General features: G+C 41.1%; 1 protein-coding gene across 2 annotated transcripts in view; it reads left to right on the top strand.

Moving 5' to 3' along the window:
- The window catches only part of GRB10 (growth factor receptor bound protein 10), a 146,297-nt gene that overhangs the window by 109,779 nt on the left and 13,805 nt on the right, over nt 1-22,713 (top strand). For both annotated transcript variants that reach the window (XM_027743560.2, XM_039378186.1), the window contains exons 6-8: nt 12,289-12,445; nt 18,113-18,228; nt 20,248-20,322. In XM_027743560.2, coding sequence (XP_027599361.1) covers nt 12,289-12,445; nt 18,113-18,228; nt 20,248-20,322 — 348 coding nt within the window. The remainder of the gene's footprint in view (nt 1-12,288; nt 12,446-18,112; nt 18,229-20,247; nt 20,323-22,713) is intronic.

Here is a 22,713-nt window from a genome sequence, read left to right on the forward strand (position 1 = left end):
AGTAATGTTTTTACTTGCCTGGCATGTGCCAGCACTATCAACATAATCTACTTGAACATCTTGCAAGAATTCTATTAAAATTTACTTTAGGGGGGATTTCTATGTTGAATGTTTGAGTCTTATTTGACTATGAACAGTACTGAAGTTAAGCAACGGCAATCAAAGTACACCTAAATATCTGTTCTATGTCCCACATCAGTAAAAATAGAGAGGAGCCAGTTGTCTGATTCATAAATGCTGAGAACCTGGACGAGACCACTTAGAAGATGATCTGTTCTCATGGGAAATCCTCAGCCTTGGAGGCACTAAAAATAACATCACTCAAATGCTTATTCAACTAGTCATAAGGGATAGAATGAAAGATTACCAGTTGGCAAAAAAGATGATGGAAAACATTTAAGGGCTGTGAAAAGAGGTTTATATGATTCAGTGCAGCTTTGCACTGAAATCTGTTTGATAAGTGGCAGTGGAATACTGATAATGATGTACTTTCAAAGGAGAAAGCTTGGTCTAGCATGATGGGAATGACTGGGTGGGGAGGGTGCATTGATGTCAAGGTAAGAGGATCTGCTTTCGAGTAGGTCACTGTGTCAGTCAGCAGCACAAGGCAGCACTCACATCTCTCTTGTGACCTACAGCAGGAGATGCAGAGAACTGACGTGTTACTCTTCAGGAATGGGATAAAGTGAGGAGTTGTAAGAAAGGAAGGACGGAGCACTGTGTGATACTTCAAATCAGGCTGATGAAAACTGAGGAGAACATAAGAGAGGAGAGAAGAGGCTGTTACTTTTGAGTCAGTTACACGGCCACAGGTCCTTTAAAGCGACTTGTGTGTATGTCTGCTGAACATCTTACTCATTGTAGCTTTAGCAAAGTAACCTTCTTTTTAAAAGTTGGCATGAATGCCGCAGTCTTCCATTGAAAGAATACTAACCATAATGAGCTCAGTACTTCACTTTTGAGCCACTGCTGCTTCAGGAATTAGTGCTTGGAAACCTCGGTACATTTAGATGATAGGGGAGAGCTTCTGGAGGATTGTTTTGAGTAAGACTGTGTAGAGGACTGTTTAGTTGGCTTTGTTTCTCAGCTTTTGGTAAAAACTGGTTGATTCAGTTCATAATAGGCTGAACACTAAGCTGTTTCTATAATGTCATGGATTGCTTGTTCGGCATCTTTTTAATTAGTGACATTTTATTTAGTCCAAATTAAATGTGCCAGATGTAGCTGATTTAGTAGCTAACAATGATGAGTGAGGGGGGGAGGGAGGAAGAGCTAACATATAGCCGTCTGTTCTCAGGGAAGTTTTTTTTTTTTTTTTTTTTTTTTTCTAGTTCCACAGGAGAAGTTGGAGTGGTAACCATGGCAGCAGGGAATTTGTCCCTGTAAGCTAAGCAAAGGGTTGGGTTGTGTGGGGTTTTTTTGTGTTTGTTTTCTCGTTTGTGGTGCCCCCTCTAGGAGGAAAGGGTGTGCGAAGTGGTCTTGATCAAGCGCTGGAGAGGGAACTTGGAAATAGATAAGTTCAAGTCCACTTGCTGTGGACTTGAACTCGTGAGTTGGTCTTACCATAGCGTGCATGGATGGATGGGTGCAGCAGTGAAGCAGAGCAGTGAGAGATACGAAAAATGTCTTGGTAACTTGGATCTCTATATTAGGTGCTTTGGGGTAGGGTAGTTAGACACTGTATGCTAAGAAATCTCTTGTATTGTTGTGTTTGGATTTCTGCCAATATTTTTCTCACTTTTTTCCACTGAAAATGAATAATTCTTAGCAGGTTGGAAGAGAGTGAGATTTGCATGGGACTAGCAGCATTCAAGAGAGAATATCCAGTCATGGTGACATAACCCTAGATTTTCCATCAGCCCTGGAAACTTTTGCCATATCATTCTTGAATTTGTGGAAAACCATTTTTTTCATCTGATACTTAAATCTACCAAAAATTAAACAGCAGAGCTGTTTCATGGAACAGTTTCCTTCCCATTAAAGCAATTGCTGAAAATGAGAATTATACATGCCTTAGGGAGAGGATAACATAAGCCCTCTTCTTCCATTGACGTATCTTTTCCTGGGTAAAGATCTGCAGGGGGTAAATTCTGGCCACACAATCGATGCTCACACAGTTGCGCAGAAATAACCCCCCCAACGCGAGCCACTCTGTTAAAAGCATTTATTGTGTGCGTGTGACAAACTGACCCATAAAACATCCTGAACGTTGCAGGCAGCAACAATTAGCTGATACTCACTGCTTGAAATCGCCGGCTTCCAGAGCCGGTAGCTTGGGAGACGGGAAGTTAAGCAATATTGCTGAATACTGTACAGTGAGGAGGCAGCTGATGGCTGGGCATTAGGGATGCTTTGCCATGCTGCTGTAGTTAAGCCCGTCACCCACTCCTTATAAAGCACCCTGCTGTTATTGTCAGAGCAGTATGAACTCAGCCCCCTTGGAAAAACCTATTAGGGGTTGTGACTGATGCTGTTGGAGTGCGGGAAATTTGTATTTCCAAGATGTGCTTGAGCTTTTGGGATTTTCAGCACATGGAGGCCTTATGTTATGCTGTAAATTTTCATAGTGTGTTTATACTTTAAGTTGCCACCCTTAAATGGTCATCATTCCTTGAGTGCCTGGAGAGTATAGGCAGTTTCGTTAGGAGTCTTTCTTCATGTTTTACCTTTTTTTCCCGTAGCTTCCATTACCTTTTTCACTGCCCTAAGTTGTTCTCATCTTCATATTTTCACACTTTGGTTGGTTGTAGCCCTTGTATTGTGTGTCCATGTGACATACCATACTTGATTCTTCTCTGATCAAGTTATGCATATTAAATTAATAGAGTTTTTCTTAAAAGTTTCTTTTTCTGTGTCGGTTTCCAGCTTCCCTCTCTCTCCTGGCACCTTTGGTGTAACTGCCTTGTCTGGGATGTCAGTACTGGTTCATCAGGATGTGGAGGGAATAAAGCAACTCTTGTAGATAATTGATTTTTTTGTTATCTAGTGCACCACTGCATCGGTCTCTGAAAACTCTTTTCATCCTACTGTAGACAATTCTGGCAAGACTTGTTAGGTCTAGGAGCTGGGGCTTCAGTGAAGAACTTGTTTTCATTAATTTTTAAAATTTATTTTAGCCTTCAGGGATGCAGAGAAAACCTTAGGAACTCTGCACTTGCAAGCACCAGGGAACAGATTCACAAGTCCTTAAATCCTTGGCTTTCTCACTCCTTGTGATTACTCTTTTGTGAGGATGGAGGAAGAATCAGGAGTGGGAAGAAGGTCCACCTTTGTCTTCCCCTATAGCATTCTAAGTTTGTAATTTCTGTCCAGCCCTGCATCTTATGCTGGCTTAGATTCCTTTGCTACTAGACTAGGTAAATTGGATTGCATTTGTTCAAGACAAATTTCATAACTATTCATTCTTAAAATAATATGTTTGTTTTGTTGTGTCTGGACATTCCAAATATAACTTATTTGGCATTGTCCCCGACTGGGCTGCTGGTTTTGTTCTATTTTACTTCTGTTATTACATCAACCACAGTCAAAATCTCAAGGTCCCATTTTATCAGATAAGAGACAGTCACTGCCGCAAAGGTTTTCCCATGCATTAAAAATGCATGCATTTTCAAATACTAATCCTCAGTTTCCAAAGACATCTTTGAAAGCAGTCTCTGGTCCCTTCCCTAATAATACATGGCTGGACTGGTACATGCAAATGGAGTGCTAGGTCTAGCTAAATATGCAGCTCTTAATGGTGTTCCCATTGTCTGCTCTTCAACCTCCCTGCTCCTTTCCGCTCAGAAAAGCATGCAAGGGAAAGGGGGTTTTGTGGACTACCCATGTAGAAGTTCTACTTGGATAATTGTAAATCAAAGTGAGAACCAATTGCACATTGCCAAACCCTGTGCTGAAATGGCTTCTTGGCTCATAGCGTGGCCTGGGCCCTAGATGACAAGTGCCTCAGCTGCAGTTGTCACAATGTCCTATTGGGAAGGAAGGAGCCATCCAACTCTTTGGGACCTGCACCATTTTTCTAAATCCTGTGGGAAGCTGCTCCCTGGAGCCTTGTTGCACTCTCTGCCAAGCTTCAAATTAATGTGGTTCTTGTGGTTGGAAGCCTGTGCAGCAGGAAGATGTGGTAATGATTCCTTTTCTACAGACTAATTTATAATGGCAGAGCAATTTAAAATACTCAGTAACTAGCTTGGTTACTTAAGAATTTAATCAAGAAATTATTATGTTTTTCCTTTTTATTACCCTTTCTAGGGTCGTTAGGGATTTAAATTGTGTTTGCAAGAACTTTTCTACTAAACCTTTCTCTTGGAGCAATTTCAGACAATAAATAATGCATTCTGTAAGCACAGCTGAGGAAGATTGCAAACTGTCTAGGGATAAATTGCACAATAAAATATATGAAAGACAAAGGTTAATGCCAGCAACATCACTTAATGTCTTTCATTACATAATCAAAGGAGTGTAACAGTGCCTGTAACTATCTTTTTTTTCTGTATGTAAAGGATCTTGAAACCAGAAAGGATTTTTGCATAAAAAGTAATTGCTGTTGGAGGAGCTCTGTGGAGAGAAGGGAGCGCTTTTACAGACTTACAGTCAAAACTAACAGAAAAAGCTGGAACAGTCTGGACCCCCAGATTAGGAACTAGGAGAGCTGGCTATTGCTGTGCTCTCTTGCTGCTGGTGTGGACTGGTGCTTTGTCAAAGCCTATCCAAACTGCTTCCCAAGCTTTCTGTGTTCCAGCATTCATCAAAATTCATAAAGGCCTATTGTTGCTCTTAAAAGGATTGAAAATTAGTCTTCCTCCTTTCTTTTACCTAAAAATGAGAGGCAAGTGAGGAACTGAGTGGGAAGATGTGAAAATGTCAAACAGGTCAAATGATCTATCTGAACATTGGAGCATTAAACCAAAGTGGGAAAGAGTGAAACAGCTTTTGGGAATACTGTCACAAAATTGATGTGTTGTCTGCATGTCGGTATGCATCACTTAAAACTGCATTCTGCTATTTATTTTTAAAATATGGAAATTATAGGGTAGCAACTTACAGTTTCCAAACCTTCAGCCTCTAAGTATGTGAGCACATGTTGGAATAAATCTTTTGTTCATGCAGACAGTGGTTATGTCTTGTAAACGTGCTCTGTACAGTCTTTTCTTAGAAGTATATTGCACAGTTGTATGTAAGTAGCTGAGATTTTTGAAGATTTGATGCAGTTGCTATACAAGCCTAAAGCTATACAGAGAGCAGTAATACTTTAAGTTTTGAGACGATAGAAACAGATAATGACTATAGATTTTATTCATTGCCTGCGTAATAAGTAACCATTTTCACACGTAGTTTTGAATTACAGAAGGAAAAGCTTTGGCTTGCTTTTACAATTATTCGTGTTTTAAACTTTAATAGTACCCCAAATGTGCTCATTGTTTATGTTCCTTTAAATGTGTTTTGTGTACATGCCACATCACATACTTTGCTTATTTTTTTAAGCTCAAATATCAACAATTGCAGTGTGTAATGGTGCTGGTTTTGACTGGGGTAGAGTTAATTTTTTTCTTAGTAGTTGGTATGGGGCCATGTTTTGGATTTGCAATGAAAGCAGTGTTGATAATTCCGGGATTTTTTTAGTGACTGCTAAGCAGTGCTTACAGAGTGAAGGTCTTGTCTGCACCCTCATCCCACCCCACCAACTAGGAGAGGCAGTGGGAGGGACACAAGAAACTGAGAGGGGACACAGCAAGGACAGCCAACCCCAACTGACCCAAGGGAAATCCTATACCATTTGGCATCATGCTCAGCATATAAAGCTGGGGAAAGAAGAAGGATGGGGGGACACATTTGGAGAGGGGACACATTTGGAGTGGGGACACATTTGGAGTGATGGCATTTGTCTTCCCAAGTCACCATTACACGTGATGGACCCCAGCTTTCCTGGGGATGGCTAAACACCTGCCTGCCCCTGTGTAGTAGGGAATAAATTCCATGTTTTGCTTTGCTTACATGCATGGCTTTTGCTTTCCTGATTGAACTGCCTTTATCTCAAACCATGACTTTTCTAACTTTTATCTCTCTGATTCTCTCCTCCATCCCATGGAGGGGGAGTGAGCAAGTGGCTTTGTGGGGCTGAGCTGCTGTCTGGGGTTAAACCATGATGTGAATAGAGCAGAGAAACGTGTTTGCTTGATTAGTTACTACAGTGGCCTGAATTCAGCCAATACAGTTTATGGCATCCAGCTTAAGTCCAGAGTCAGGAGCCTAGATTCCCTCAGCACCTAGCAGATAGACACAAATGCCTTTGTCATGTGCTTTAGTTACTCCATCTCTCTCCTTTACCTTCAAAAGGAATTTAACTCTCCAAAATTACTTGGGTCAATGTGCAGCTGGATGTTCACACATGACGGGTTCAGAAGCGCTAACCCTCCAAATATGATGATGACTTGAACCCAGTGCTAATCCTGCCCTGTCCTTCTCTACCCACACAGTTGTGGTTCCCAAAACTTCTCTCACTGGTACAGCCCTCGTGGAGTTCATGACTTTAGTGTTGGTTTTGATGACCACTGAAGATAAAATGATACTGTGATTCCCTGTCAAATCAGGTTATTCCTCTAACAGTCAGAAATGGGTTTAAAATTAAATAGCCCAGTGAAGAAGGACAGAATCAGGGTTTTGAAACATGGCCAACTTAAGTGGGTTTTTGTGGGATTTTTTTTTGAGGTTGCTGTTCTGAATATGAAAGTCAAAGACTAAGATCTTGATCTTATAACAGTTGTTCTCCTTTGTTGTTCATAGGCTTTTAAATGTGTACCTAAATATAGTATATGCCAGAGGAGAGAGTTAATGTTGCTATGAGAACCTTAACCTCAGCATTTCCTAGGGTTTTATGTGTATAGGTAGGGGGAAAAAAAAGCAATTATCTAATAACTCACAGTTGTTTTCTTTTATAAGGAAGCACTATCTGATGCCTTGTATATAAGTGATCTTATCCAAGATGTATTGCTGTTACTGCTGCTGTTTGTCTGCAGGGTTTTTTTCCTCCACAAGCAGTGCAACAGAGAAGGCAAAAAAAGCCATAGGGTTGACCTATATATATATATATTTTTCATTGCAGCACTTGAAATTTCCATGTCTTATAAAGCTGCCTCACTGCTGCTGGGCAAGTAAGGGGGGACTGGCTGGTGCTCCAGCATGTAGATGTCACTGACGGAGTTGCTTGCCTGTCAGGTGTGCACAGAGCATGCCTAGAGGCTTTCCCTTGTTAAAGGTTTGCAACTTTAAAAAGCAAAACCTTCCTCTAATTTGTTGCTTTTTCAACTAGGCAAATAGGAGTTCAAAGGTAGTCTGCACCCAGAGCTTGAGTCTTCAGCAGCTCTGAGCTGACTGATCCTAAATGAAAGCTTCCCCATTCCTCCAAGTGACTGATTCTACTCTTGTGAGCTGATGAGCTTTGATTATAGAAAGCTTTTGGAAAAAAGTTCTCATCAAAACAAGGTTCCAGTGAAAAGAGCAAGTACCTGCCTGGTACGTCAGTGCCTTCTGCAATAAATAGTTACTTCTGCTTGCACAAGGTACATGCATTTCAATTCCACTTTTCTTCTTTTACCTCACTGATTGTATGGTTCTCATGTCTGAATGAGTGAAATCGGAGGATGAAAGTCAAAACTTGCTGGACTGATTTTCAGTTTGTGCAGCCCTTGGTAATGACTCTTTAGTGTATTTTAATGGCTTACTATGAAGTCTCTGATCTTCATGTCTTATAAAGGGAAACTTTTGAAGAACTAGTGTACTGAAACCTTTTATCTATTAGATTTCAGTCAGAGGGCCTTCTGATAACTGGTACTCTCTTATGTTCGGAGTCATAACCGATGATAACAAAGGTTGGTTTGCACTGATATAAATTACACTGTGTTTAATTTCAGATTGTAGAATGCAAATGTAGATCTGTTTGATGCTGGAGATTTCCAGCATAATGTCATTTAAAAGCATGACTTTTTATGATCATGGTGTATAGTCACAGGTTTTGTTTTGAAGAAAAAGAAAAGAAATAGAACAAATAGAAAAGTGGAGAAGAAATAATGTGACCATGACACGACTGTTTTGGTTTTTGGGTTTGTTTTTTTTTTTCCCTCCACATTCCTAAAATGTTTGCATTACTCCATGCACACAAAATACTGCAGTGAGGTTGAGGAACTGAGGCTGGGAGATGAAACAGCCATGACGATACTCGAGATACATGACCCATTATATGAAACCACTGAAGTGATGAATATTAATGTTCTTTTAAATTTTTAATTTTAAGTCTTTCTGCCTTTCAAAGAAAAAAAAAGAGAAAAAAAAAAGAAAAAAAAAAAAGAGAAAGCTTGGGGGAAGAATTCTTCCCAGAACAATGGCGCAGTCTGTTATCTGCTCCTTTGCACTGTAAAGCACTGAATGTTCAGCCAATATACTGCTCTGGTTGGCTTAGCATTCTTAACCTTAATTTTGAATAGAAGGTGCCTTGTGCCGCTGACGTAATTAGGGCCTTTTGTAAATCACTGTTGCAGGCAGTCTGCTGTTGCATTTCACTGCATTTCTCGGAGGGATGCAGGGCAAAAGTGTCAGACTAACTTTTTGAACCTCTCTTCAGGCTAAGTGTTTTCATTATTGGAGTATTTTATTCAGAATGTATTATGCTTCATTTTCCTTTGTAGATAATAAGCCACAAATCAACTTTGGAAGTGAAACAGCATTTCTGCTGGAAGAAGTTTGAATAGAGAGCCCTTAACATCTTAAAGCAGGAGATGTTTCCTTGAAGAAAAAAAAAAAGAAGGAAATGTGGGAGGGTTGGATTTGACCAATTGACTTTAAACTCAGTCCCCTCTGTGATACAGGAATATTGTTATCTGCCTCTTTTGTCATGGAAGCTGTCAGAAAGTTGGAGGTGAAGCTTTGTCTTCAAGTTGGTTTCATATTTGTGGTTGTACATTATGCTCTGCAGCATTGTGTGGGGACATAAAATGCCCTTACCTTTCACATAAGCCTCTTAGGGGCCATTGCACTCTTGCCTCTGCAGAGGCACAGGGTTTCATCTCACTTCTGCCTCTCTCCTGTCCCCTAGGGCAGGGTTCAGCTCAGGCCATTACATCCCCTCCTGATGTAGTGTTTTATATCTCTGATGTCAGTGGTGATACATGGCCTTGCACTGTCCTTGATGGCAAACACAGCACTATTAATAGTCAGTGAAGTTAACTTGCTCATTGCTGCGTTCATGCTGCCCACCCGCTGCATTCCAGTCCCTGGCCTTTAAAGGCACTGTTAAAGCCCCAAAGGCTGACCAGTCCCGCAAATGAACGTATCCATGTTTGTAACACAACTCTCGTAGTCGCTGTGGTGTGGGAGTAGCAGATGCTGCCTGCAGGGCCTGGCTGTCGGGAGAAGAGAACATGGCGTTACAGCAGTTGCACACTGAACTGGGTATCCAGTACCTGCTTTGAGATGCTGTGGTACTTCAAAGGGGCTGGCATCGGCATCAGCTCTGGCTCTGGGCAAGGGAGGGGGGAGGCTGGAACACGCATCCATGACCCCTTTACTTCATACCGAGACAGCACAGCATGAATAAGCATAAAAGACAGCTGCAGTTTCTTCCAGTGGCCATATGCCATTAAGTCTTTCCGTGCTTGGGAGCAGAAAAAAGTGTGGTAGTTGTCTTACAGCTCTCTCTTTTCCACCTGCACAGGCTGGAGAGGCACCTGCAGCAGAACAGCTTTGCCTCTCTTCTGGGACTTGGCATTGACAAGGATCAGGTGCAACCTTGTCCTGTATCACTGACTTGTTCCCAGCAAAACAGCAGGGAAGGAAAAGAGGGGGTTTTGTGCTCCAGGTGTTGCAAAAGTGGCAATTGCTGTGGTGTATTCCTGATTCAGGCTCCCTTGTGAATGCTGAGGCAGCGAGCACAGGGCTGTGCTTCTCGTGACTAATGAATGAATGATGTCACCAGGTTGCTTCCCGAGGCAGGAAATCCATCCAAAATAGTTCAGTTTCAATACAGAAAGTGGAGTTACGTGCACAGAGTAAGCTGAAAGTAGAAAGGAATTCTTTCATCACCAACTTTTTGCTTGTGTCACTCCTTTCCAATCTATGGCTATACTACAAAAAGTAGAAGGAAAAAAAAAGAATCAAGCAGGCGTTAGGTCCCTCCCATTCTCCACTAAAACCAAAACAAATAAAATAGCTACTTTCTGTCTTGTTGAATACTGGCTTTTCGGTGTGCTCACACGTCCAGGGAGGGAACACGAGAGCTGCGCTGCCCGCTTGCAAACCGGTGTGATGCCTGCGGGGTGTCTCGGGCATCAATCCACCCGTGTCCCCCAGTTCCACGAGCGCGTTGCCGAGTGACAGAGCGGGCCGGGACCGCTGCAGGTGTGATGTGGGGCTCTGCTGCGAAACGGGGGCTAGCAACAGAACAAAGACTTGCCCGCAGGACAAAAAACGGGGGCACCCCCACGCCCAACAAATTCCTGCGTGTGCGAGGATGCCTCTGGCTTGGCTAAGTGTTGGCAGGAGTGCAGCCGTAGCATTGTACAGCACGCATGCCTTCCCCAGAGCAACTGGGATTCCCCCTCCTCTCCTCTCCAGAGCCCACTTCTGAAAGAGCTGGCTCATCCCTGCTGTCAGATGAAGCCGTTTCCTGAACGCGCGGGTTTGAGTCACTTGGGCTGGGATGAGGCTTTAACTCCTCCCTCACTGGGCTCGAATTTGTGCGTGGCCGGGGCACTGGTGAGCGGGGGGGCAGGGAAGGCGCCGGGCGTGCAGCGCTGCCGCCGCCCCCTCGGTCCCGGCCCGGTGGCACCGCGGGGCCCGGAGCGGGTCCGGACGCGGGTCCGGCCCTGGCAGGAGAAGTTCAAGTGCCCAAGTTGCAGGCGGATGACATCAGCCGCGGGCAGGCCGGGCTGCGGGCGGGCTCGGCGCCGGGGCAGCAGCACACGCGTGCCGGCCTCCCCCCGCCCCGGGGCGGCCCCAGGGGGCTCCAACGCCCCGAAGGTCGTCATAAAAAAAAATTTCCTTTGTAATTCCTTTTTCTTTTTTCCTTTTTTTTTTTTGGGGGGGGGGGGGGGGGGAGGCGGGAATAATTTGGAAGTCTGATAGTGTGTGGGAAATGATTACATCAGTCGGAGGGAGGGCTAGGATTGGTCTGCACTGTGTGGTTTGATTCACTACCGCAAAGATTGCGTGTAACCCTTTGAGTGGAGCCCTGGCAGAGTTGTTTCCCTCCCCAGAAACAGTCCCCATAGCAGGGTCTACGTGACAGGTAGGGTACAGCCACCCTCTGACACCGCCGGCACCCCGAGCGCCCAGCCGCAGGCTGCACAGGGTCGGCGGAGGCAGAGAACTAACTCTCAAGAGGCAATCCCTATTTAAAATGCCATCTTGTTCTTCCGACTGCTGCCTTTTACGTGCTGTTGAGGTAAGATTTTCCATATCGAATTACCCTCCACGTTTTTGTTAGACTCTCCTTCTCGTGCTAGGATGTGGAGCATTTTAAACACAGAGTTCATTTAAATCTGGGACCCGCACGTTTTCCCAGAGAAATAATTTTGCGGCAAGTGTCTCTTGCTTGAGCAGAACAATGCAAAGAGGAAAGCATCTGTATAATTCAGGAGGTGGGGAGAAGGTTCCTGACTTGTTCTCTCATCCCCATTAATATTTAGGATGTGCAGCGTATGCACATTTGGTTTTGAACTACTTTCAGGCTAGCATCAGAAAAGAAGTCAGGGTAGGGAGAGAAATCTGTGGACTGTGCTAGGTCATTGATCCGCCGGCAAACTGCAAGTGGGACTTCCCCACATGAAACAATCAAAAGTTAGTGGGGAACAAGAGAGCCATATTTAATCTTTGGGGTCTTGGCCTGCTCCTCTGTGAATGTTCAGAGGCCTCTGGGATCGCAGTGAAAATTGTGTGTGTTTGACTGGATGTGATTTCTCTCGCCCACTGTTGCCAAAGTACTCTCCTGACATTGTTTCACGTTTGCTTACCTTATGCAGCTTTATACAGAACCTGCTCTTTCACTTTTTCTGTGTTCGTGGTCATATTAATCCTGCTGAACCTTTGTTTAGTGCAGGGAGGTGTTGGGGAGGGGGGAGGGGAAATAGGTCTAGGGGGCATCTAGAGAAAGTGTTCTAAAGTGAATCATCCATTTCATTTGTCCTGGCTGCCAAGGTGCTTGGAACCCTCATGCCAAGAGGATGATGCTTTTCTACAGTAGCTGTGTGGTTTGCCTATGTTCAGAGCTGTTGATCTGTAAGTGTACCCTTTATGTTGCAGGATGTAAAAGTCTTTAGTGAAGATGGAACAAGCAAAGTGGTCGAGATTCTAGCAGACATGACAGCCAGGGACCTCTGTCAGCTGCTCGTTTACAAAAGTCATTGTGTGGATGATAACAGCTGGACTCTAGTGGAGCATCACCCTCACCTAGGATTAGGTAGGGAATGGTCAAAGGGGTGGCATGGTTACCTGGGAACATAAAATATGTGTAATTCATATAAATGTGCTTCCAGACGGAAAATTTTCTTTCCACTGCTTTTATTTGTACAATTAGCTGAAGTCACATACGTGCTTTCTGTGTATTACAATTTGATGTGTTAAGCGTTTAAGCCATTTTAAGTCCTTCTCTTATTTCCCATCCTCTGTTTTTTTTATATAAAAAAAAGAAGAATTGTCTAATCTTCACACTAGTGCACTATTGCTACCTTGCTGTGTCTGAAGCTATTGCAAATAAACAGCTTAGGCAAATTAAGCTTGATCCTTAGAGTACGGTCCTATGAAACAGCTCAGCTCATCACCAGCTGGGAGACCTGGGTGAACAGACTCAGCTTTGCATACCTACAGTAATGCTTATGAAAGCTAGACATGCTGAGGTGGGGGAGGGGGTTGGCTAAACTTGACTTCAGGCAGGGAAAAAATGGTGGCACCACCCGCAAATCCATGGGCAATTTCTGGACCAGCAGTGGCATCTGCTCTCCAGGCAGCAGCTCCTCCACCTGACTGAAATTAAGGTGTCATGGTTACAGTTTCAAGAAGGCAGCAAGAGGAAGAACCGTGGGGAATTAAATAACACCGTGAATTGGTTTAATTACAGTACCTGAAAGGATCTCATGTTATTCAGTCTTGCTTTTCCTGTTTTTTTGTGGCACTGATTAGTTGCAGGGTTCTGCTATGCAGCTTGCAACTGCATATCACTCAGATAACACTATCTATAATTCTATGTAGCATAAAATAATAATGCTTTAGAAAGTGTAGCATTTGGGGTATTAGTCAATATACTTCACGGGAAATTTTTTTCTAGAAAACAGAGGAAGACAAATCATAAGCTGTGATCACCAGCATTGGAATTGTGAATGCTATCTGTAGCTAACAGAGGGATTTTTATGTCTAAAAATGTAATTCAGAACCCTTACAAATAAAAAAAGGAAACGATTTGCTAGAAATGTAATGCCCTAAACCAATACTATTAAATGCTAATAAATGCACTGCTCTGCAGACCAACACTTAAAAAAAAACCCAAACCCACAGGATATCCTGATTGTTTAATGGTTTTATTATCTCTCCTAATGTAGAATATATGAAAAAATTAAGATTAAATACTCACTGGAATATGTCTAAGATATACTTTCAGTTCTGAGGACATAGGACAAGAGGTGAAGAATTAAGATATAAATTACAGAACCTTTATCTCTGTAGCTTAATATGCCACATGCGCTTCTAAAAACCTTTACAAATTTTCAGTTTTATCAATGCTCATTAAACTACCAGGCTCTCTTTTTCTATATTCTTTTTCCCATCATTGCTGATTACCAAGGTATTGTGTAAACAGAAGCCTTCTCCTTTGTAACCAACATCCTTCTCCTGCCAGATTCATTCAATGATGCCACAATTCAGTGTTTGTGACATCACAATAGCTTCCATGGTGACTAATTGTGCTGTCAAACTCTGGTGTGTGACATCTCTGAATGAATCGGGCAGGGGGCTGATTAGGAAATCAAAAGCTTCTGTTTACACACAAATAACTTGGTAATTAACAATGATGGGAAAAGAGCAAGATACTTATCGGGCTGCATTTATATACATGGGGACCTGCCTGCTTTGGACCTCTGTTTCACACTGAAGCACAAAGCGGGCCCCCAGAGAAGCAGGGTGTGCAGGTTGGAGCTTCAGCAGCCACCAAACTTTGTTCCACGGGGACTGCTCCAGGGCTGTCCTCTGTATGCCACGCAGTAGATCTGTGTGAAAAGTAATGCAGCCTTTTGGGGTATAAAGCAACCAAACAAAGAAGAAAAGCATTTAAAGAATCAAAAAAGATATAATTATACAGATTTCACATACTTGAAAGGACGTGGACATAAAAGAGAATAAATGAGTTCATTTAATGGGAGACAACTTCATCGGGTTTCTTATGTTTGGGGTCCAAAGTATCCACTATGATATAGTCAGTAAAAATTAAATACCAACTTTAATCCTTCTACCAATTTTTGGTTGCAGTTTGAATTTTGTATTACTTGGCTGCTCCTTTCTGCTTCTATGAAGCTTAAATGCTACCCTGTATTTCAGAGACTGTCAGATCAAGATCTGCATCCTAGGTGAATTTATCAGGTGTCTGATGTTCCATATTTTTTCTCTAGAGATAAGATTGCTAGTATAAGTAGGAAACAATGGTGTGTGAAAAGAAATATGATTTAGGAGTAGTGAGAATTCTGTGTTTCCAGAAGACATTATTTCTTACACAATACATCCTTGCTGACTTAATGCTGTAGGTGCTAATCTTGAAGCCCACCAAAAGAGAGGAGTTCCTTCATTTAGTTCACTGTCTTTTTTTATCTTGATCTTGTCTAATACTACTTTTCAAAAGAGTTCAGTTTGCAGAACCAGTTCATCTTTTTACTATTGGGCAGACTGAGGACAAGATCAAATTTTTGAAGCCAGCTGCATATTTATCATTGCAGTGGTCTTCTAGGTCCCACTTTGTAAGGAACCCTCACCTGACTCTTTACTGTGCACGCGTAGTCAAGTGTATTCCAAATAACATGCGTGCTTGCAAATTGCTTCAAACAACTATTGGACTGCACAAAGTATTTGTGTTCTCACTAGAGGCACAGGTGTGACAATTTGACCTCAGAAAGTGTTAGATTTGACATTAAAAATGTGGTCCCTGCTACACTCGGTATACCACTAGTATCTAAAGCGCTTTGTGGTCAAGATTTAAGCAGTCTGTGAAACTCGAATTGGTCCTGTTATTTCATTTGCTACCAGAAGTACACCTCACCTGTTCATAAAATGTGGTATTCTCCTTATGTGCTACTTCGCGCTTAAGTATCATTAATTTAGGATGGGGATGGAGATCTCTGTATTGGACATTAGCAGAAATAATAATGATGAAGACACGTCATAATAGTATGTGTCTAGACACTGAAAGAAGCCCTACCTACAAACCTAATTTTTCCACCTGCAGAATTGACTGTACATCCTATTGAATATAGTTGAACCAGGAAAGAAAAGTAGTAAGGCTCTGAAATATGTGAGGGTTAGAAGAAAGTGTTGCTGCAGTTTTGTACATAGATTTTTTTATTTACATGCCTTAATATGAATGAATTAAAAGTGGAACAGTTAGACACAGCCCACACAGGGAGGGCTATTTCATATGGGGGTCCACTTGTCATTTGTAGTGATTCTCTATATGGGAATTTAGGGCCATGCCTGTGAGTTGTTTATGATGGAATCATCCAGCTCCTTCTCCCATCTTGTATCACTGCTACAGTTTTGTAGAATTTTTGATAATAATCCAGAGCAGTTGTGGGGGGGGTGGTGGGCAGGGGACTGGGCAAGCCTGTTCTTCTAGGAAGTGTGCAGAGGAGACTGAATGGAGCCTATCAGATAAACTGAAAGGACACATTTCTGGTCACTTCAGCAGCAATGCCACTTGAAGACAGACTGACCTATTGAACTTAGCAGGCTGACATCTGTGTGTCTAGTTTTGTAGCAGGAAGCTCAAAGCAGGGCTGAGGCTGAGTTGCTAGTGTGTCAAGTGGTGGTTCATCCCATTTGTACTAACCGACTGCAAATTACCCAGGACTTTCCAGGTGTACAACTCCTATGAAGTAGTAGCAAACTGACCAGGACTAGCTTCCTTTTTACATGTACCTGTTATGAAATGCTGTACCTTTTCTCCAAGATGGCTTTTACCATCAAAACGAAAATATAAACATTAAATGAGGGGGAGTATTAGCACAGAATCTGAAAAGGTTATTGATTTAGTAACAGAATACATGTCAGTTGTCTAAAGCGTCTAAGAAACAGGCACTGAGTATATTTACAGAAACTCACTATTGAAATACAAAATCAGTTGACAAATGGTCATCTATACTGCATTTCCTCAGAACAGAATGAACAATTTGTCCCTGCCCTTAGGTGAGCCATTTTCAGTGCATTAGGAAAGCGAAGAGCACAACTTTGTGTGGTCACAGAAGCAGACAGTAACAGAACATGTGGTCTTTTGGAGTTCATACTGTGATAAAGTTTCATACCAATGTAATTAAATGTTTTTTGGAGGAAATGTAATGTAAAAAAACCAGACCCTCCACCCTCATTGGCCCACAGTCCTCATCACAAAGTGAAGGAGACTTGATTTATTAAGTTGCTTTAAACCACGATAGTAGCAACAGATCAGAAATACCTGAAACTTCACCCATGAAGCCCCTAGATAATGTACAGGTTTAGGTGATGAATGCTGAGGTGGTGAAAAACGTCCTTCCTTAACAGCCACCAGTGAAAGCATTGTCACACACATTAGTCAAAGAATACCCCTTAAAAGTGATGTTATGGCTGATGCACTGGAGCAGCCCGCTATGGAAATTTTTTGATGTTAACCCCTGGAAAACACAATCTATAGCAAGGCTGGGACATTGCAAATGCACAGTAAATGCTGAAGTCATCAATGAGCTGGTGATGACTGACAACCTAAATGCAGGTGGAAGAGACAATGGGATCATTGACATTGGTTAAATTTTCAATCAAAGAACATACATTAATCTGCTAAGTTCAATAATTAACATTCAAGAGCTTACTCTTCCTGAGATGCCAATGACTGCTTGCTTTCTATCCTGAAAACACCCCAAGAGCTTGGGTGGCACCCTGACGTTTCTAACTGTAGGAATGCAACACGAAGTAGGTAAGGGACTCTCCAAACTTCTTCGGTCAGCAAGTCTCAGGCATTTTGTTTAAAGCTTTGCAAAAGTTATGTTTTGCTTGACCTAATTTTTTAATTTTGTATTATATAAGGGATGAAAGCACTGACTAGTTAAAACTTTTGAAAAATACCTAAATATTTTCGTGGAAACTTCTGAAGACTTGCGAAGATAATGAGTTCATTAAGTAGTGCACACTTAAGCAGTTGCCTTCTTTCGAGTTACTGCTTTCAGTGAATTGGATTTGTTAAGCTATCTGTTCATGCTTTGATGTGCCATTCTTTTGACCAGAGAAGTAGTGGTTATGGGGAGTTACCTTGTAACCAAATCTAGAGCAGAAAATTGCCCTGTCATGTGTACAAAACGTTTGTCTCTGTCAGTATTCCTGTAAAGTAGATCCTGTGACCTCTTTCATAATAAACCCCATTGTCTAGCATCTACAATAAAGGCCTGAAGTTCACCTTGAAATGAACTGGTTTTATAGAGTGTGATCAAATAGGACACTGTATTTCTGTGATAGTTCAAGACCTAACAGTGGCCTTTCTGTAACTTTTTTCCCCCTTAAACCTGTCCACCTTACCAGTCCCACAGCGTACAGCCAACACAAAGGGTTTCATCTTTATAATTTAAGCTTCTGCACACAAAAAAAATATATTCCTTTTGAGAAAATCTGTGTTTATGAAGCCCTGATATAGGAAATCTTTGAAGAACACTGCCATATAATGTTAAACTTTGTAATACTTTACAAAGTAAAGCATTGCTTCATGGCAATGTGGTTTGAAAGCTAGAATGTGTTTTGCTGATTTCTTAAGAGGTAATGGAATTACGCTGGGTTGTTTTACTCCTATTCTTAGTTATCTCTCTCCTTCTGTTTGTTGGCTGTATGTTAACATCATGTTCTTTTTCCACAGAGAGGTGCTTGGAAGATCATGAGCTCATAGTTCAAGTTGAATCCACAATGGGAAGTGAAAGTAAATTTTTGTTCAGGAAGAATTATGCAAAATATGAATTTTTCAAAAATCCCATGGTGAGTCTCATTACTTAGTTGTTTACACCACAGAGGAATGGATTGCAATAACATTGCTGGGCATTATTATGTCTTAAACATCTATTATAAAAAAAAAAAAAGGGAACCAACTAACAGAATTCTTTCCAAAGAAATTTTAACCAATGTTTAAATTTTTTTTACTCTCCTCCCAGCTTAAAAACCTCAAGTGTTCTCAAGTTACCAAATATACTTGTTTCAAAATGTCTGTTGCTATAATGGAGGGTGACCAAGATAGGGGAATCTTGGTTGGTTTAAGAAAAACAATCAGAAGTGCAATTTACTCATCATCTTAAAAGTTACTTGATTTGAAGCAAATTGATCACGTAGCATGCAGTATCCAAACCTTTTAATTTCTGACAGTAAAAGCAAAACTCCTCTGGGTAACCCCTAAAGCACTTACTACATACGAGGAATTTCCAGTTTATGTATATTGATCATTGTTTCACCTACGGCTGTGTTTTTTGCTAAGTATGCTCTGCCTTCCTTACTTATCGTAGTAGCTTGCCCTCTCTATGTCCTCATGTATATCCATGGTTGAAAAGTATTGTATGTCATCACTACTGATTCCTGTATTTGTAAGATCCTTTGAAAATCATGATTTTAAACTAGTTACTGTGTAACTGCAGATCTGGGGATGACTTTTCGCATTTTATCTAAACAATTAAGTTGGAACAGACTGTTGATGTGAAACAATATCAGATGGTGTAACCCATCGTGATAGTTGAAAAAACATAACCCAGAGGTGGCTAGGTAAGAACAGATTTTGGGTCAGTCAGGCATTTGCGAGGTGAGAAGAAAAAAGATACACGAGATCACATGTAAACTCATTGCTGAAGTAACTACAGATGATAAACTCATTCATTTTTCTCATAGATACTAATGCACAGTTGCTGCATCCTCACACGTGTGCTTGCATGTACACTTGTCATCTGCCAGTGATTGTTTCAGAGTCTGTGCCTTGACTTACTGTGTGAAACATTTCTGTGCATGGAGTGTTCATAAGTTTTCACTTCTATTGATCTTACCATCTGATAACCCGTGAACATCTGAGTGTTGTATAGAAGTTTTGGTATCATAGGAGCTAGCACACTGGTTTCATGTGGTCTATTTTAATTAATAACAGAGCATGGGAGTAAAACCCAGAATGCTTGGCATTCAGTCCCAGGCTCCTGCAATCACAGAATAAATAATTCTTTTGGTGTAAGAATGCGAAGGCTCCCTATCCGTTGCATTAGCTGTTGCCATATGGCACTGTTTCTACTTGAGAGAGGCTTGTAAATGTTAGCTTTCATAACTCATTGTGCAACTTACCTGGCAGAAGGGTGATTCCTCTTCAGTCCTTCTCTTTATGCCCTAAAGACTTGAAATTTATATTGCCCGAAGAGTGACAAATGTTCTAAACTGGAAATGTTTTTGTTGTGATTCATCTTGTTATAATCAGTCATTCTTTTATTTCAGTCATTTCTGCATGTCTCCATGCTTCAAATAATGTTTAAAAATTTCAAGAATGACTTCATATCATTGCTGTGTATAGTAAATTCACTGTACCAAATTATATAAGCGTTTTAAAACATATCAAGTGAAAGGGAAACTGGAGGATAAAGTCTGAAGTCAAGTCATTGATGCACTAAGCAAGGAATCACTGCATATTCAACCTGCAGGACCATTCATCCTGACCTTTCCAAGAAAGTAGAGGCTGTTAGCAATCCCCAAAAGCCCTCAGTAGTAGAGGAAATGATGGAGAAATGCAGTTATGAAATGGTGTATATCAGATATTTTAAAAACCCACAATCTGTCTGCATGGGCATCTGGTGAGCAGAAGGAAGCGAAGAAATGCACTTGAAGGCCCTTGTATTACTTTCTCTATCAGGGGATCTCCAAATTGATTTAATAGTGATAGTTTCAAAAAATGAATGACTGGAAGAAAATTTCACTAGTTTTGTGTAAGAGTGTTCACATATAAAGTGACTTCCAATTGTCTTCTCTTTTTTTGTCTAGAATTTCTTTCCAGAGCAAATGGTTGCCTGGTGCCAGCAAACAAACGGCAGTATCCCACAGTCACAACTTCTGCAGGTACTGTAAATTATCTGTATGGATAAAAAAAGTTTTGGAGCTGGAGGGGGGAGGTTGAGAAGAAGGAAGAATTCAAGGGTCTGGAAAGAGTTGGTCAGAGAAAGATCAGTTAGCATATGGTGCTAATGTTGAAAATGTCTGACAAAGATCTTACCCGGTAGCATTGAGGTGTAAACACAAAGTATTCATAGCTATGTTCACACATACTTGTTCCATTAATACTCACTCTGTGGGTATCTGGTCTGGCCACCCAATGTTGCTCCAAAAACAGTCTTGGCAGATATATTTCTAGGAAAACAAACACCCCTGTTATAAAAAGCAGAACAGAAGTACTCTTCTATACTCCACATCATAGCACAAGAGAAAGTGTAAAAATGCATCTTGATATTAGAAGATGAGTTTGAGATGATGAGAGGTTTTGCTTTTACTTTTTATGTCCCATGTTTGTGCCTGTCAAGAATTAACAATAAAGACCAACTTTCCCATGGTTCAGCCAACTAGCTGCTTTTTTGTATAGAAAAATAATGCCCTAAGAAGTAAGTGCAAGTAGAAATTTGCATATAGTATTTGCAAAGTAATCCCATTTAAAGCTTCCCAGATTAAATTACAGGGGTGTGTACCTTATGCATATGTGTTGGTAGAGTTGTGTAATCTCCATGGTAGTGGCACGTGTGCTGCATTTATACTGAAGTTCTGATGTCGCTGTAGAGCTTCTTGCTTGCTCATGAAGGAACCGTGGTGGTGGCACAGTTAGTTGGCCTTTAAGGATGGTGCTGAAGAGTGGGTTACCTCTCTGATCAGTAACTGATTCTCTTAAATCTCTCAATTTTAGTGCTGCAATCTAAACCTCATAGTCTAAATCTTTTCAGTTGTTTCCTCAAACTGGGGTCATTTAACTCAGGACACTCAACTCAAAACACAGTTTATTCAAAGAGTGCTGTATTAAGAATATAAGATCATGGTACCTGGAAGGCAGTGACACGAGTACCAGGCAAATTATAAAGCAGAAGGCACAAATATATGAAGAATGTATACATACAAATAACTGATTTTAGCTTGACTTCTGTCATTTTGCATGTTTGCAAATATGCACTGACTCTCTCTTTGAAGACAACAAGCTTCCACTGACTTTTGAAACAGTGCGCTTGTTTTGTCCTGTAACCGTATCAAAGTCCGTTAAATTCTGGTACCATGTTCACTGAGAAGAATTTAAAGCGTTAGCATCCACTCTCAGCTGGAAAACAAACAAACAACAAAAAATCAATCCAATTTACGGAATTAAAAATGAAAGTCACAAGCAATGAGGTTGTAATCAGGAATCAAAACTGTCATGGATTGGCATCGCCACAGACTGGTAGGAAGAGAGGTGTTCATATCTTGGACCCTTTTTCCTGTAGTGTAAGTAGAGAATTGAGTTTGTTTGTTAATACAAGCAGCAGGACTCCCTAAAAGAGTAAGATGTTCTTGAAGATAGAAAAGTTTTGATCCTAGGGTAATTTGAGTGGTAGCAAAAGGAAAACCTTACAACTTCTTGAGATACGAGAGTTTTCTTCTGGGAAGGCTCACTTAGGTGCCATCCTGGAGAAGCAAAAGTCATGGGGGTTAACAACACGAGAGGGGGAGGAAAAGAGGATAAGTATATTCTCTCTGTTTCATTGTTTAACCATAAAAGAACAATATTCCTTAAAGTATTTATACTGAATATTCCTTTTCTTTAAAAAAACCCACACGACTGTTTTTCAGAATTTCAGTGGCAACTGTAATTTATTGAAGCCTACTAGTTATTAAACATGTTGCATCTGAGGCCACCTTAAACACTGAGCAATTCCACTGTATTTAATTACACATAGAACATGATATTAAATATCATCTCATTATATCATATACTGTATTAAGAGCTAGTATTTTTAGTCTTAAGAATAGCATTAAAACCAGCAGGATCTGTTTTCCCTAGTCTCAACCTGGCTGAGATACGCAAAAAAGTCTGCATCTTAGTTTACTTTTCTTTTATCTGACTGGACAAAAAGAACATATCTTATTTTTGTTTTTCCCTTTCACAGCTGAGAAGTGGATTCATAGTACAAATAGCAGGAAAATTGGCTGGTTTTTTCCATGCTGTTAGATGAGATGAGAAGGAGGAATGGGAAAAAATAGCTTTTAATTCTGATCCAGGGCACTGATTTTTGGTTTTGTTTCCTGTGGGCATTGTCCACCAAATAACACCAAAACACAACTTTGAAGACTTGCAGAGGCATCTAGCCAAACAGGTTTATGCATTTTTCTTATACTGTTGAATTTATTAATTTGGTATTTGACTTACTTGAGCAAGCCCTCTGTCATTTAAACATCTGGCCCATAGTAATAAGGGAGCGATCCATCAATTCTCCTACC

The sequence above is a fragment of the Pipra filicauda genome, unplaced genomic scaffold (genome assembly GCF_003945595.2).
Source record: "Pipra filicauda isolate LSUMZ 115617 unplaced genomic scaffold, ASM394559v2 scaffold130_size2058158_pilon, whole genome shotgun sequence".
Lineage (NCBI taxonomy): Eukaryota > Metazoa > Chordata > Aves > Passeriformes > Pipridae > Pipra > Pipra filicauda.